General features: G+C 38.0%; 1 protein-coding gene across 1 annotated transcript in view; it reads right to left on the bottom strand.

Annotated features, from left to right (window-relative positions):
- LOC112636755 overlaps positions 1–17,998 on the bottom strand; it is a 252,202-nt gene that overhangs the window by 82,332 nt on the left and 151,872 nt on the right. The window contains exon 2 of the mRNA XM_025405626.1: positions 16,578–16,620. Within this exon, the coding sequence (XP_025261411.1) occupies positions 16,604–16,620 (17 nt within the window). The 3' untranslated portion in view covers positions 16,578–16,603. The remainder of the gene's footprint in view (positions 1–16,577; positions 16,621–17,998) is intronic.

The raw sequence follows: 17,998 nt of genomic DNA, 5'->3' as shown, positions 1-17,998 counted from the left end.
TGGCTGGGCATGGTGGCACATGCCTATAATCCCAGCTACTCAGGAGGCTGAGGCAGGAGAATTGCTTGAACCCGGGAGGTGGAGGTTGCAGTGAGCCAAGATTGCACCACTGCACTCAAGCCTGGGCAACAAGAGCAAAACTCGCCTGGGGAAAAAAAAAAAAAAAAAGATGTCTATACTACCCATTCAATCCCATCCCTATCAAAATACCAATGACATTCTTCACAGAAATAAAAACACAATTTTAAATTTATATGGAACCCACAAAAAACTTCAAATAGCTAAAGCAATTTTGAGCCAAAAAACCCAGGCTGAAGGCATCCCACTACCTGACTTCAAAATCTACTACAAAGCTAAAGTAACAGAAACAGCTTGGTACTGGCATAAAAACAGAAACATAGACCAATGGAACACAACAGAGAACCGAGAAATAAATCCTATAATCCAGAAATTAATAAATATAAATAAAACTAGAGCTCCATCTTTTACCACAAACAAAATCAAAAATGGATTAAAGATTTAAATGTAAGTCTTTAATGTAAAGGAAACTTTGAAACTATTAGAAGTAAAACACTGAAGAAGTGCTACAAAGACACATGCACACATATATCTATTGTGGCACTGTTCACAATAGCAAAGACTTGGAACCAACCTAAATGCCCATCAACGATAGACTGGATAAAGAAAATGTGGCACATATACACCGTGGAATACTATGCAGCCATAAAAAAGGATGAGTTCATGTCCTTTGCAGGGACATGGATGATGCTGGAAACAATCATTCTCAGCAAACTAACACAGGAACAGAAAACCAAACACCACATATTCTCACTCATAAGTGGGAGTTGAACAAATAGAACACATGGATATAGGGAGAGGAACATCACACACTGGGGCTTGTCAGGGGGTGAGGGGCTAGGGGAGGGATAGCATTAGGAGAAAGACCTAATGTAGGTGATGGGTTGATGGGTGCAGCATACTACCATGGCATGTGTATACCTATGTAACAGACCTGCACATTCTGCATGTGTATCCCGAACTTAAAGCATAATAATAATAATAATAATAATAATTTTTAAAAAATCATTGATCTGGGCAAAGACTTTTTTGTATAAAACCTTGAAAGCACAAGCAACAAGAGCAAAACAGACAAACAGGATTACAACAAGCAAAAAAGCTTCTGCACAGAAAAGGAAACAATTAACAAAGAGACAATGAACAGAATGGGAGAAAATATTTGAAACTATCCATCTGACAAAGATTAAATAATCAGAATACATAAGGAACTCAAACAACTCCTTAAAAAAAAAAGCAATAAGCCAACTAAGAATGTACAAAATAAACATTTTGAATGCCTGAATAGACATTTCTCAAAAGAATACATACAAATGGTAAACAGATTTGTAAAAAAAAAGTTCAACATCGCTAATCATCAAGGAAAGGCAAATCCAAACCACAATGAGAAGTCATACCACCCCACTCAGAATGGCTAATATCAAAAAGATAAAATGTAACAAATGCTGTCAAGGAAGGTGAGAAAGGGGAACTTTTATATGCTGTTAATGAGAATGTAAAGTAGTACAGCCATTATGAAAAATAGTAGGAAGGTTCCTCAAAAAACTAAAAATAGAACTACCAGATAGAACAATCCCACTGCTGGGTATATGTCCAGCAAAAAAGGAAATCAGTATATTGAAGAGATATCTGCATTTCTATGTTTATTGCAGCACTATTCACAATAGCCAAGATATAAAATCAACCTAGGTGTCCATCAACAGATGAATGGATTAAGAAAAAATGGTATATATATATATATATACAAAACCCTGTCATTTGCAGTAACATGAATGAAATTAGAAGTCATTATGTTAAGTGAAATAACCCACTTATTGTATACAAGTTTCACATGTTCTCACTCATATGTGGGAGCTGAAAAAGTGAATCTCATGGAGATAGAGAGTAAAGTGGTGGTTATTGGAGGCTAGGAAAATTAGGGAGGAAGGGATAAAAGAAGTTATTTTGTTTTGTTTTTTTCTTCAGACAGAGTCTCTGTCACCCAGGCTGGACTGCAGTGATGCTATCTCTGCTCACTACAGCCTCTGCCTCCCAAGTTCAAGCGATTCTTATGCTTCAGCCTCCTGAGTAGCTGGGACTATAGGCACATGCCACCACACCCAGCTAAGTTTTGTATTTTTAGTAGAGATGGGGTTTCGCCATGTTGCCCAGGCTGGTCTCGAACTCCTGACCTCAAGTGATCCACCCGCCTCAGCCTCCCAAAGTGCTGGGATTACAGGGTGAGCCACCGTGCCCAACCAAAGAAATTGTTTCATGAATACACAAATACAGTTAGAAGGAATATATTCTAGTATTTGATAATAGAGTAGAAAAATTATAATTAACAATAATTTATTATATATTTCCAAATAGCTGGAAGAATTGTAACATTCTCAATATAAAGAAAAGATAAATGTTTGGGATGATGGATATCCCAGTTGCCCTGATTTGATCATTATACTTTATATACATCTATCAAAATATTACATGTACCCTCAAAATATGTAAAACTGATATATCAATTTAAGAATACAAAAATAAGGTTAAGATGGTACATTTTATTGTGTTTTCACAGTTAAAAAAAAAAGTCATGGTAGGAGGAGTTGTGGGAGGCAAGAACTACTGATATGTGCAGCAAATTGAATAAATCTCAATGGCATTATGCTGAGTGAAGAAACCATCCTTAAATAGTCACATATTGTATGATTCTATTTATATAACATTTTCACAATTTAAAACTAGTAAAAGTGGAAAAGAGATTAGTACTTGCTAGGGATTAGGAATTGTGTGTGGGAATGAATTGTAACTATAAAGGGGTAACATGAGGGACATCTTTCTCATGATTGAATAGTTCTGTATCTTGATTGCATTGGTGGTTCTGTGACTCTCTACACATGTGATAAATGGCATAGTACTATACACACACACAGTCCCAACATCATTTTCCCAGATTTGATATTGTACTATAGATATTGTATTAGTTTTCTATTGCTTTGGCAAGAAATTCCATAGATTTACGGGTCTTAACCAGCGCAAATGCATTATCTCAGAATTTTGTAGGTCAGAAGTCTGGGCATAGAGTGGCTCAACTGACTATTTGCTCCTGGTTTCACAGAGCCAAAATTTAGGTGACAGCAGGGTTGCATTTCTTTCAGGAGGTTCTGGGGTTGAATCTGCTTCCTAACTCATGTGGGTTTTGGTAGACTCCCAGTTCCATGTGGTTGTAGGACTAATGTCTTTGTTTCTTTGCTGGTTGTTGGCCAGGCTCATTCTTAGTTTCAGAAGGTTGCTTGCATTTCTTGGCTCATGACCTCCTTTCTCTACCTTAGCTAGCAATAGCAAGTCAAGTCCTTTTCATATTTAAACCTCGTAGACCTCTCCCTCTGCTTCATCTGTCCTCTGATTTTCTCTTCTACCACATCTCTCTGCTCTCAAGAGCTCGAGTGATTAGATTATGTCCACCTGGACAATCCAGGATTTTTTTTTTCTATTTTAAGGTCCAAAACTTTTATGACATTTGCATAGTTCTTTTACAGTAGTAACTAGTGTTTGACTGAATAATCAGAGAATGGGAATCCTGCGGAGACTGAGAATTCTGCCTATCACAATTGTGCAAAATATAACCATTGGAGGACATTGAGTAAAGATTACATGAAACCCCTCCGTACCATTTTTGCAACTCCTTATAAATGTGTAATTATTTCAAAATAACAAGCTTTTAAAAATGCATGGAAGAAAAAATAAAAACAATATAAACAAATATATTTTCTATCAAAATTATTTTGTACTACCAGAAGACCCACAATGAAAGAAAGACTAAGGAATATCCTCCAAATAAAGGAAAAACTATTTCAGTGGACACATGGAATTGGAGGAAACAAAGAACAAAGGGGTAAATATATCAAGAAAATCTAAGTTAATATTACTTTTATAATATAATTAAAATAAATAATTGGGTTTAAAAACATATATATAATTGAAATGCATATCAAAGATAGCATAAGGAGGAGGAAGGAATTAAATGGAGTTCAAGAGTTTTAATGTCTTTGCACTGTCAGGAAGTTTTAAAAGTATTAAATTACAGATGACTCTAATAAAGCCTAAGGATGTGTATTATTTCCAGTGCAGTTACTAAAGAAACAATGAAAAAAGATATAATTAACAAGCCAACAGAAAAAAACTGGAAAAAGAAAATACTGCATTTACTGAAAAGATAAATAGAAAATACTAAATATCAGATGTGACAAAGAGAAAACTCAAAATATACCAACAAATATATTAAATATAAACAGAACAATATTCTAATAAAAAGATGAGGACCATAAGAATGAAGAAGAGAAAACTATATGCTGCTTAGAGGAGACATATTTAAATATAAGAAATCAAATTTAAAATAAAAGAATGGGCCAGGTGTGGTGGCTCACACCTGTAATCCCAGGGAGACCAAGGCAGAAGGATCACTTGAGGTCAGGAGTTCAGGACCAGCCTGCCTAACTCAGCGAAATCCCATCTCTACTAAAAATACAATAATTAGTCAGGCACAGTGGCAGGCGCCTATAATCCCAGCTACTTGGAAGACTGAGGCAGGAAAATCACTTGCTTGAACTGGGGAGGCAGAGGTTGCGTGAGCCAAAATCATGCCACTGCACTCCAGCCTGGGTGAAAAACTGAGACTGTCTCAAAAAAAAAAAAAAAGTAAAGGAATGGAAATGAAAATGAAATAGATAAAATTACCTTCTCACAAAATAAGAAACCCTAATATAGCTATGTTAAAATCATTTTTTTAAAAAGAGGTTATACTGCCCTGGATCCTGGGTCAGAGGAAAAAAAAAAAAAGAAGAAGAAAAAGAGGTTTAAAAAGTGGATAAAGAGTAACATTTCATTTTATGGTGATGAAAGTGCCAACATTCTCAGGAGACAACTTTTTTTTTTTTTAGGTTTTGAATATTTTTTTCTATTTCTTTTTTTATATGTATACTTTAAGTTCTGGGATACCTGTGCAGAAAGTGCAGGTTTGCTACAGAAGTATACACGTGCCATGGTGGTTTGCTGCACCCATCAACCCATCACCTACATTAGTTATTTCTCCTAACACTATCCCTCCCCAACCCCCCCACTCCCCAATAGGTCCCAGTGTATGATGTTCTCCTCCCTGTGTCCATGTGTTCTCTTTGTTCAACTCCTACTTATGAGTGAAAATATGTGGTGTTTGGTTTTCTGTTCCTGTGTTAATTTGTGAGACTGATGGTCTCCAGCTTCACCTATGTCCCTGCAAAGGACATGAACTCATCCCTTTTCATGGCTGCATAGTATTCCATGGTGTATATGTGCCATATTTTCTTAATCCAGTCTATCATTGATGGGCATTTAAGTTGGTTCCAAGTCTTTGCCATTGTGAATAGTGCCACAATAAACATATGTGAGTATGTGTCTTTAGAGTAGAATGATTTACCATCCTTTGGGTATATACCCAGTAATGGGATTGCTGGGTCAAATGGTATTTCTGGTTCTAGATCCTTTAGGAATCGTCACACTGTTTTCCACAATGGTTGAACTTATTTACACTCCCACCAACAGTGTAAAAGCGTTCCTATTTCTCCACATCCACTCCAGCATCTGTTGTTTCCCAACTTTTTAATGATGGCCATTCTAACTGGCATGAGATGGCATCTCATTGTGATTTTGATTTGCATTTCTCTAATGACCAGTGATGATGAACTTTTTTTCATATGTTTGTTGGCTGCATAAATGTCTTCTTTTGAGGAGCGTCTGTTCATATACTTTGCCCACTTTTTCATGGGGTTGTTTTTGTCTTGTAAATTTGTTTAAGTTCCTTGTAGATTCTAGATATTAGCTTGTTGTCAGATGGATAGATTGCAAAAATTTTCTCCCATTCTGCAGGTTGCCTATCACTCTGATGATAGTTTCTTTTGCTATGCAGAAGCTCTTTAGTTTAATTAGATCCCATTTGTCAATTTTGGTTTTGTTGCCATTACTTTTGGTGATTTAGTCATGAAGTCTTTGCCCATGCCTATGTTCTGAATTGTATTGCCTAGGTTTTCTTCTAGGGTGTTTATGGTTTTAGGTCTTACATTTAAGTCTTTAATTCATCTTGAGTTAATTTTTGTATAAGATGTAAGGAAGGGGTCCAGTTTCAGTCTTCTGCATATGGCTAGCCAGTTTTCCCAATACCATTTATATAGGGAATCCTTTCCCCATTGCTTGTTTTCATCAGGTTTGTCAAAGATGAGATGGTTGTAGATGTGTGGCATTATTTCTGAGGCCTCTGTGCTATTCCGTTTGGTCTATATATATTTTTTGGTACCAGTACCATGCTGTTTTGGTTACTGCAGCCTTGTAGTATAGTTTGAAGTCAGGTAGAGTGATACCTCCAGCTTTGTTCTTCTTGCCCAGGATTGTCTTTGCTATGCAGGCTCTTTTTTGGTTGCATATGAAATTTAAAGTAGTTTTTTCTAATTATGTGAAGGAAGTCACTGGTAGCTTGATGGGAATAGTTTGAACCTATAAATTACTTTGGGAAGTATGGCCATTTTCACAATATTGATTCTTCCTACCCATGAGCGTGGAATGTTTTTCCATTTGTTTGTGTCCTCTCTTATTTACTTGAGCAGTGGTTTGTAGTTCTCCTTGAAGAGGTCAATAATTCTCAATGCAATTATTCTCAATATGCACTCATAGCACCATACCAAAAAGCATTAAGTAAAAATGGACAAAATTAACAGGAAAATTTGACATAGCCACACTATCGTTCAAGGCTTTAGTAATTGTTGATACAATAGTAACTGATTTTAAAAGCCTATAATACATCAAAAAGGATGTAAAATATTTGAATGACACAATTAATAAATTCAATCTAATTTACATGTGTATATATATAAAACAGTACACACATTTGAAAATATGCAGTTTATGCACATCAAAGATTCACAAAAATGGAAATTTGTGCATATAGACCATACTGCTATTCTTAGGAAACCATATAAATAATATTCTCTTACCACAGAGGAATTAAAGCTGAGATCAGTAAAAATGGTAACTAGAAAATAGCCAAATATGTGAAAACTAAGCAACACATTTCTAAAGAACCCATGGGTCAAAGAAAAAAACTAAAGTGGAAATTTAAAAATATTTTTGAAGTAAAAATAACTAAAATACAGCATATCAAAATATTCAGGGTATAGTAAAATCTTGTGCTTAAAGAAAAATTTATAGCTTTATATACATTTATTAGGAAAAAATGTAGGGCTAAAGATTCAATTACATTTCTCAAGAAGTTAGAAATAGCTGAGCAAATGTTATTCTGTTCTTTTGCAAGTATTTCAAATCCTTGAATTTTGAAACAGCAGCCTTCTAAATTCACCTATGTTTTCAAGAGATGTTGTTGTTGTTGAGTTTAGAATGATGGGTTCTTCCTGTAGGAATTCACCATTAGTCAGTTAATTGGGTTTAATCAAAACATCCAATTCGTATTTGAAATTTTTGCTGCATACTGTAAAACCACTGCAGCATCTGTGTCTTCAAGGAGATTTAATGTGGATAATTTTTATAGGTTGAAATGCTATCATAAATATTAATAAATGCCTTTAAAGCTCTGAGAAATCTGCTGATAAAAAGAGCAATATAAATGCAAAAGTTTGGTTTTTCTAACCATTTACAATATTCAGAATAAAAGAAGAGAAAAACTGAATTATGAACTGAACAACAAAATTGGAGTGTTTACTTCTCTATTTTAAAAACAACTTGGACTCAGAGGAATAAAAGATAAGGGTTGGTATAAAATTGATTTCTCAATTCATGTATGAGAGTTCTAAAAATAAGCTAACTGGCTGAAGAGAAACATAGGAAGCTCTTAAAACAAGCAACTAATACTCCTCAAACTTGATCATGAGAAAGTAGATATCAAATATGGCCCAAACTCTGGTGATAGCATTGCTTATTGTTCATTCACCAATTCATTCATTGAACATTTATTAATTCAACAGATCTCCATTCAGTGTCTATTCTTTGTCAAGCATTGTGCTATTGCTGAGATGCAGCCATGAGCAAACCAATTATTTTGTTTCCTCCTAGTGTTTATAGTCCAGTAGAAGACAGCATTTAAATAGTCATATAAATAGATACGTAAGCACAAACTGAGATTCAGTCTTAATAGACAGAGTTGTAGGCCAGGCATGGTGGCTCATGCCTGTAATCCCAGCACTTTGAGAGGCCAAGGTGGATCACCTGAGGTTGGGAGTTCAAGACCAGCCTGACCAATATACAGAAACACCATCTCTACTAAAAATACAAAAAATTAGCCAGGCGTGGTGGTGCATGCCTGTAATCCCAGCTACTCAGGAGGCTGAGGCAGGAGAATCACTTGAACCTGGGAGGTGGAGGTTGCAGTGAGCCCAGATCATGCCATTGCACTCCAGCCAGGGCAACAAGAACGAAACTCCATCTCAAAAAAAAAACAAAGAAAAAAAAAGAGAGACGTGTAGGTGTTTTGTGATCATATATATATGTGTGTGTGTGTGTGTGTGTGTGTGTGTGTGTATATATATATATGGGATTTACTCTAGGGAATCAGGGAAAGCTTTCCCTAGCAAGTCTTATGTGTGCTGTGAGCTGCAGTTCATGATAAAGACCAACCAGGTGAAGGTGAGAACTGGAGGGGAAGAATGTTCTAGCACAAGTTAAGGCTTTCCAGTAGGTGTGGGACGGATCACTGGGGGACAGAATCAAAGTCAATGTGGCTGAACAAGGAGCTGAAGTGGGGAATGTGCAGAGAATGAGATGAAGTTTAAAGGTCAGCAGAAACCAGATCACAAGCATCCAAAGCCTCATGGGCCATGTTAACAGTTTTGAATTTCTCCCTGGGAAAGGGTTGTAGCAAGGAAGTGACATGGCTAATTCAGCATTTTTAAGAGTATCACTTTGCCTGCCATAAGTCGTGCAAGCTGGATTCAGGAGACAAGTTATGATCTTGTTGTATCAGCATAAGTGAGAAGATGAGAACCTTGGAACAAGGTTCAGAGGACAACGCAGCCTCCTGGAAGCCAAAACCCACTCCAATCTGAGTATACTTCTCTTTTCCAAATCTACTTTCAATGATTACCACTCTGATAGGCAAATGTTCTCACTATCATCTACCCAAATTATTCCTAGTCTTCCTTCTACCTTTGTTCCTGTTGCTCCTTTCTTCACAAATGCCATCTTCTTCATTTACCTATACCACAACCATTTTATACATCCAAGCTCAAGTTCCATCTCCCCACTTCTTTAGATCATTCCCACCCATAGCCACATCGTTCCTTCTCTACATTGACCATATGCTAGTACTTTCTTTTCCTCTTACTGATGAAATTATAAGCTACTTAGGGAAGGAAATGTGGCTTACATTTCTCTGAATTCCCCTATAAGACCAAGAATAAGGTTGGGATTAAGTGCAAAACACCCTTTAAACCTAATCAAATTTCATTGCAATGAAAAATACCTAGTATATGGATGATAATTTGGAAAAATACTATGTTCCAAGGTGTACTAAAAACAAAAAAGGTACTATATGAATATGAAGGGTATTATAGAAGAATATTTTACAATAGGTAAAAATCCAAGGCATGTGCAGCTGGCTCCCTTAATTTCTAGATTACTCTATGAGCTTGCCTTTTAGTAGTTAAACATGTCCTTTCTGCCTTTTGTTTAATCCTGCTCATATCAAAATGCAGCAGCAGCGCCCATGAACTTGGTCCTTAGTGGGACTTCCATTGGAACATCTTCCAAAGCAGGAGGAAAGCAGGTCTTGTTCCACACATGCCAGAGTATATTTCCACTGTGGCCCTACTATCACTGTTCTTCATCTCTTGCTCTTTTAAAACTCTGACAGCAGAGCAAGAAAGAGTTTGAGAAGGTCTTATGAGGACATACATTACCAAGAGTGCACCTCCATATTCACTCTCTATATTAGCCCCATAAATCTTCAATAAAGCAACAACATGCTTGATATGCTTGAATTCTTTTGTGGAAGCTGGTGAAGAGGCTCAATTTTGTAGGCCCTTAAAAAGGGTCAGATCATGTGTGCCCAAGATACAGTTCCAGGCTTCCCTGATACCAGCTAATGTACATTGAACATGTCAGGTGAAAGGCAGTTATTTAAACCTGTTAGCTCTCCTAATCTTTATAACAACCCTGTGAAATAACTTGAGTTGCTAAAAACAACATGTCTGAGGCTCAGAGAATGGAGGTAACTCACTCAAATCCAAAAAACCTAATCATGGGGCCAGGACTCTGCTCAAGGGTTGTCCGATTACTGAATTGGAACCTGAATTTCAATTTTAGAGCTCCCCAACCAGTGACCATGCATTGACTATCGATGTACTAGGAGCGTCTAAGCAGGGCCTTGGATGGCTGAGCTCCTCTGATGTTTCCAGACCAGGCTTTGTTTACAGTGTAAACATTCTCTTCTTTCTTGTTAGTGTCACCAACCTGAGGCATCTCTGTTGTACCTCAGTTGCCTCAGGAACTTCCATGGTTACTCAGTGTTCTCCTAGGTAAGTAGAAATTTTCCAGCCTGGCATTCAGTAACCCCAACAACATTAGGGAGGTGAAGAGCATTGGATTTCAAAAGCAGGTTTCTGCATCTCAGAGATCAGAGTTCGATTCTGGTTTCCCCACGTGACAGACATGTGATCTTGAGCAACGTAGTTAACCTTTTGGTGCCACTGATTTATAGTTGTATCTAACTCGTAGGGGTTTCTTAATTATTAAACAAGATAGATTACATGCAAGCACTTTACACAATTCCTGGCACAGAGTAAAATGCCAAAAACTTTGCTGCCCCTGCTATTATTTTGTCCTATAGACCTACCCCTCTTTAAACAAGCTGGGCAGTTTGCTGGTTATTTATCATGGCTTGTGCTTCTTCATTGTCATAGATTGTATTTGAGGGCAAATAGTTTATTTGGGAAGTGATCCCAGGAAGCATCCATCAGGAAAACATAGAAATGAGGCAGAAAAGGGAAAAGAACCAATATAAAGTTAATGAATATTAGCCAGTCTGGGTAACTGAGGTACAGCCCCACTGAGTATCTTCAGGACATTGGAATAAAGCACACCTTGGAGTTGTCCCACCTGAGGGACAAGGAAGCCACTGTTTGTCACTGATTGGGATTGCATTCAGGGGCATCAACTCCCTGATCCCAACAATCTCACCCTGCATGCCCACTGAGCACACCTCTATAGCCAGAAAAGGCTATCTGGTAGAGTTGCCATGCTTGCAGCAAGAAGCAACAGGTCTATAGGATGGTAGGAAAACCTTCAGTATCTCCCACACCCACTTCTATGTGTTTGTTGTTGCACTTATTTCTACTTGCAATTCCCTCTTTTCTATCTTTTAAAAAGCCTACTCAGGCCAGGCATGGTGGTTCATGCCTGTAATCCCAGCACTTTTGGAGGCCGAGGAGGGCGGATCACCTGAGGTCAGGAGTTCAAGACCAGCCTGGCCAATATGGTGAAACCCTATCTCTACTAAAACTACAATTAGCTGGGTGTGGTGGTAGGTGCCTATAATCCCAGCTACTTGAGAGGCTGAGGCAGGACAACTGTTTGAATCCGGGAGGCGGAGGTTGCAGTGAGCTAAGATCACGCCACTGCACTCCAGCCTGGGCAACAGAATGAGACTCCATTAAAAAAAAAAAAAAAAAAAGTTTACATAGACATTCTCCCCTCTCTATGAAGACCTTCCTTATTGCCCCTGTAATGTGGTCTTTTCATGTTGGAAGTTCTGTGCATCACATGTTATAGTCTTTCTTGGATTATGTTTACTTATATGTTGATTTCAACAATTGACCCTTGAGATGAGGGGTCCTCACTTCCCTTTCTTTTCCAGAGCCAAACACAGTACTTTGCCCATAGTAAGTGCTCAATAAATATTTGTTAAATTAAACTGTGTTTCACACTAAAAATGATTAAACATCAAATGTACTTATCTTCTCCACTATGCAAGTTTTATACTTTTACCTCCTGGGAAATGTTTGCTGGGACATCTCTTTGCCTTCTTTAATGAATTTTGATCTTACATCATGTTTAAATGCCTTGGAGTTCCAAAAGACAAATATATCCTCATGTAATTTAATGGCAATCAGCAGGCTCCATTTTTTCTTATCAATATACAGAAAGCTGGTGGTCACAGCAGGTAACTGATGAGACTAATCTGTCAATGTTCTAATAATTCTCTGCCTGATTGCACCCAGCCCAAGAGCCTGAATAATCACAGAAGCGGCAAGTGATTTGATCAGGACTAGAATAGATCATCGATTGTCCTCAAGTGAACTGGGTGTTTGTACAGGATGGGGTTAGCATGATACCTCAAGGAAGCCCTTCAGGCAGAAATCAATGTTGAGAATTCAAAGTGTTATAGGAAAGGCCAGAGGAAGCTTCTATGAGATGCAACCGTAGGAGTACTTGGTATAGCAGAAAAAGAATTGAAGCAATGAGCTATCATACTGTTAACTGGGATGCTAGGCAAAAGCATTCAAAAAGATTTGAGGATTTTAGTGGATGACTCGGTCCTTTGATTGATTTGACCTCCATGGTTCTTTTTAGTTTTCTAGATACTTTGAACTATTTCTAACTCGATGTTAACAAGACAGAAAAGGAAAATCATGTTTCTATTGTGGTGTCAAGAAATAAACAGATGGCAAGACCTTAGCAGTGATTAAAAGGTACTTCATATTTTTGACAATGAAATAAAAATGCTGCATACATATTAAAACTTTATATTTATTTTGATAGGACTTTTATATAAATAGCATTTACACAATTAGGTAGTTCTACTTTGTGGGTAGACTCTCTCCAAAGTTTGGTATACATGCCTCCCTGACTCCAGGCCTTGCCTTCATGCTTTGATTCTTTGGAGTCCATATTGCTCTCTTAGTTTGAAAAATTTTAGTAGTCAAGATTCTCCTCTTTCCTATACATTTTGCTGACTGGCTTCTGATATTTAGAGAAGGAGCAGCCAAATAGAAGAAAGGCAAAGGGGCACAGGAATGTTTATGTTTGATTCGTACTGTTGTGTTTATCCAGCATCAGAGCTTTTAAAATGCAGTAGGTGTTGAAAACCAACTCTCTCCTATGAATTTCACTTATGGTTTCTTTGTAGAACCCAGTTTATGATGTTCTTCCACCTGCTATATCTTTGCTGAAGACAAATGATATGTTTGAAAACTATTAAGCCTATAAATGTAAATTTCCCAATCGTGTTTGATAGCACAAAATATTATATTAAGGAAAACGTTTTCCGTCAAGTAATGTACATGCCGTGCAGAATGTTCTTTTTGAGAGCAAAGTTTTCCACCTAGTTAGGCAAAGGCAGGTCACCTAGGGCCCCAAACACCAGGATGAGGAGTATTTTATTCCAAGAGGGAAGGAAGGATTTGTATGATTTCCAGCAAGAGGCCTCATAATCTGATTTACACTTTTAAAAGCTCCCTATTGGCTGTTAGATGGGGGACAGGATCATAGAAGGACAAAACGGCAGACAGAAATATAGTCTTCATAAAAGACGATAGCTATTCAGACATGGTTGCTACCACCGAGGGCCTAGGAATGAATCCCTACAGGTCCAAAGCTAAAGACATTGTCAGGTCATGAAGTGCATCGCTCACTAAAATCGCCAGGAGTGGGTCCTCACTCAGGCACGTTTCCTGGTTTTCTCTTATATTCCCTGTTTTGTGCCTTCACAGGGCACATTCTTGCCCATCTCCACACACCAACCACTACTCCCTCCCTAGTTGGGATCACCTTGGTCTCCCCTCTCTCTTCAGCAGTGCTAATGTTGGCTACTCAGAAGACAAAAACTTTGGGTATAAAGTCTGCAAACACTGTGCACATCAAGTGTCAGGCATCCTTTAACCCAGGGGAAATAGCCTATAGCTTTAGTGGTGGTTACTACTATTTGGTACCAGCCCCGGGGTTCAAATCATAGGTCCTCTAACTTATTAACTGTGATGTTGAGCAAATTACTAAAATTCTCTGTGCTTCAATTTTCTCCCATGTGAAATAGGAATACTGGTAGTATTTATCTCACACGATTGTTACAAAGATTAAATGGGTTATCATTTACAAAGTGCTTAGAACTGTACTTAACACATAGTAAATGTTACTTGAATGACCGCTGTGGTCGTCATTAGCTACCATTTAGAGCTGTGTGAGGAATAGATAAATAACGCCTGTAAGGCACGTATCATGGGGGCACACACATAGACAGTAAGTGCCCAATTAATGCTAAGCTATTATTACTTTGCTCAAATATGACACGTGTGTCAGAAATGACCGCTGTTTATTTTATTTATTTATTTATTTTGCCTCTCTTGCTGTTTCTAATTTCTTTTTCAGCCCCTATGAGGTCACCTATGTCTGTACCTGTGTCTGTGATGAGTATATTTAACCTCAGGGCCAAGACAGAAGATACTGGAAGAGAAGCAGAAGCCGCTGGCTCATTTCCCAGTTTTTCTGTTTTAATGGAAAAAATAAAAGCATTTCCTGTCAGAACTAGGTACCACATTTTTGAGACTCCAGCTGAGCTTGAATAGTTCATTAATTTTGGCACTCTTACATGAAATGAAAGCAGTTTTGGAAAGTATGCCTCTATCTGGGTTAATTAGTATACGAGAACATTGGGACTTTAACACTTTTTTTTTTTTTTTTTTTGCTTCAGCAATTCTTGTAATTATTTTGCTTAGGTTCATGCTGTATATAAACATATAAAAACAGCTTTATGTATCCATCCTGTGATAAAAGATAACTGGAATATTCATGGTGTTGAACGGACATTTTGGGGAAGGGGAAGTATACAGACTGTATTACAGAGAAATTTGAAAGAAGAGATGGAGGTTGGGGAAAAAAGATGAAGCTGTCTGAGTAAGAAAGGATGTCTTAAAGAATGAACAAGAGCAAAAGGAAGCACCATGAACAGCCTGTTCCATTTTGATGTCTGACTACACATATCCCAGCTTCATTTATATCATCTTAATGTTCGTGTCGTTACTGACATCCCTGACTTCTGTAACTTCTGAATGCCTCTTAAGGAATCTCTCCAATTATTTGAGTTTTTTGCAGATATTCAAAAGTATCTGGCTTCAAGGTTATGTTACATGACAGCAAACAAATGCTTAGTCATGCCATGAGTAGTATAAATGCTGGTGCTGCCTGCAGCATACATCAGTTCCAAGTGGATTATTTTTCCCTCTTTGTTTCCACCAATTTGTTACAACACAACTGGCACCCGATGCCCAGATTGAAGGGTATATCATACCCTCTCTTTGGCTCTAGAAAAATTACAGAACCCTCTTTCCTGCTGACATCCTCATAGGTTTAATATTTCAGTTTAAACTTCAGGGTAATGTGTAGACGCATTCTTGTCAGTTGTCTAGTGCTGGCTGTGTAAAAGCATGAGATGGACAAGAGGAGGGTTGGAAAGTACCTACAAAAGGCAAACTTTTAAAAAACTATGTAAGTTAATTTAGTCAGAAGTATTTTCCTTATTTCAGGTAATTAATTATCTAGGCTGTCTGGCTAGATGGGGAATTAAGTATTTAGCCATGAAATGTGGATCAGATACTTCACACAATTATTTTATCCATTCTTTCCTAAAACATTATAAAGTAATTATCATTATCCTTTTACAGACAGGAAAACTGAGGTTAAGAGAAGTGAAATAAATAGCCCAAGGGCATGCTGTATGTTAGTACATTTATGAAATTTAGGAAATTAATATTCATGGAAGATGAGTCTAATTCATCTGAGATTATTTTTTGTACCCTTCTTCCTATATGCATGTGATCACCAGAGCCAGTCCTGGCCCCAGGCTGCAAGGAGATGGAACATATGTGTTTTAATTAGTATTACTCAGGCCCTTAGAATGTATCACAGAGAAAATGACATCACAGATGCTCCAGTGTGTCATACACTCTGGTTATTTAAGGTTGTGTAATAGAATCCTACTCCAACAGGAGTTTGGATGCATATGGCAAAACAAATCCCAGAATTCGTTGTCAGTTCAGTTCAGGATGGAAGAATTCTCCCGCAGGACCCTGGCAATGGGCACTCTGCCCTGTCTGAGGAATCCTCGAGGATTCTGAAATGGGCTGCCCTCGATCCAGTGTGTCACCATGTCTCCCTAACTCTAACCACCCCAGGAGGTAAAAGAGCTTTAACCTTTCTATTACACACACACACACACACACACACACACACACTCCTTTCCTTCGACTCTTAAGAGTTCTTTCCTTCCTAATAGACACTCTCAAGAGACTACAGAAAAGTTGGAACTGTTCCATATCCATAGAAATATGCAGAAACATGTGTGGTTATCCCAGTGACTGGTGGGCTCTTCTGGCATTCCCAACCAAAGATGCTAACTGCCCTACAATGTGTGGGGCCATCTGCATAAATACAAAATGTCCCTCCCCAATATCACTGAATCCATGAAGAGTCTTCCTCCATCCCTTCTTTTTTTAACTTACTTCTCAATACTCCCTCTCACACCAATTTATTCCATCAGATGCCCTGTGGGAGAAGAGAGGAAGTGGATTAACATATCACCCCTAAAAGACAATCTACTGTTCTGTGTTGTGATCTCTTCTGATCCAGGTTCTCCCAATTTCTTGGCTCACAGTATTCAGTCAACCTGCTGAATACTCTTTATTGGCAGCTACTCAGAAGGCCACTGCTTGAAAATTTCAGCCCTTGGGGTTGATTTTTGCGGCCAAAAACAGCAGTTGTTGAAGTCTGCTACATATTACTGGGTCATCCATAAGGGTTTTTTTTTTTTTTCCAATATGGAAAACATTTGTTCTGCCAAAGTCATGCCTACCCCCAGCATGGGAGTTGACAGGATTCCATTTGCTTCTAGCAGGGGAAGAACTGACCTCTATAAATTACATTCTTTAATAATGGCTTTGCCCAGAGAAATCTGGCATTACCCCAGGTCTTTCTCCAGATTCATATAAGCTAAATGAGGTGAAGATTTTGACCTGAGCACCTGGGTGGATGTTATGCTCCATATTAAGATGTGAAAAACTGCCAGGAAAAAAAACTGTCTAGAGAGAGAGAGGAACATCAGGGGTTCAGCTTTGGCCTTGTTAAGTTTGAGATGCCTCTTACACATCTAAATGGATTTGTCCATATGACAGTTGATGATAGGAGTTAAGATTCCAAGGAGTGACCAGGGTTAGAAATGTACATTTGGGACAGGTAAATAGTTCTAAGTCCTCGGCCCGGTAGAGATAACTGCTATGGTTTGAATGTGTTCTCTCTAAAATTCGTGTCGAAACTCAATTCCCATTGTTGTGGTATTAAGTGGTGGCACCTTTTGGGAAGTGATTAAGTTGGGAGGGCTCGGCTCTCATAATTGAATTAGTGCCTTTTAAAAAGGCTGGGAAGAATCAGCTTAAGAAAAAGCTTAAGCCCTTTTGCCATTTGTCCTTTCATCACGTGAGGGCACAACATTCATCACCTCCAGTGGATGCAGCAACAAGGCACCATCTGGAAAGCAGGGAACGGGGTCCTTGCCAGACACCAAACCTGACAGCACCTTGATCTTGGACTTCCCAACCTCCAAAACTGGAGAAAATAAATTTCTATTCTTTGTAAATGCCCTAGTCTCAGGTATTTTGTGATAGCAGCAGAAATGGATTAAGATAATAAAGAGAAAGAGAGTATAAATTTAGGAAAGAAAGTCATCTTGGATTAGATAGCTCTAGCATTTAGAATTGCTGAATATAAAATCATCAGTAGGTTCTGAGTCTGGTGAATGGTACTAACAGGCAGATTGTCTAGTTATGATGCTGACACTAATGGTTGGAGTGTCAATTTTATTAATCCTATTGTTTTTCCCCAACCATAAAATAAAGAGTGAGATATATATGGTTACTTTAAGGTGGTA

Source organism: Theropithecus gelada, chromosome 12 (genome assembly GCF_003255815.1).
Source record: "Theropithecus gelada isolate Dixy chromosome 12, Tgel_1.0, whole genome shotgun sequence".
Classification (NCBI taxonomy): domain Eukaryota; kingdom Metazoa; phylum Chordata; class Mammalia; order Primates; family Cercopithecidae; genus Theropithecus; species Theropithecus gelada.
This window is presented reverse-complemented; position numbering and strand designations above follow the sequence as displayed.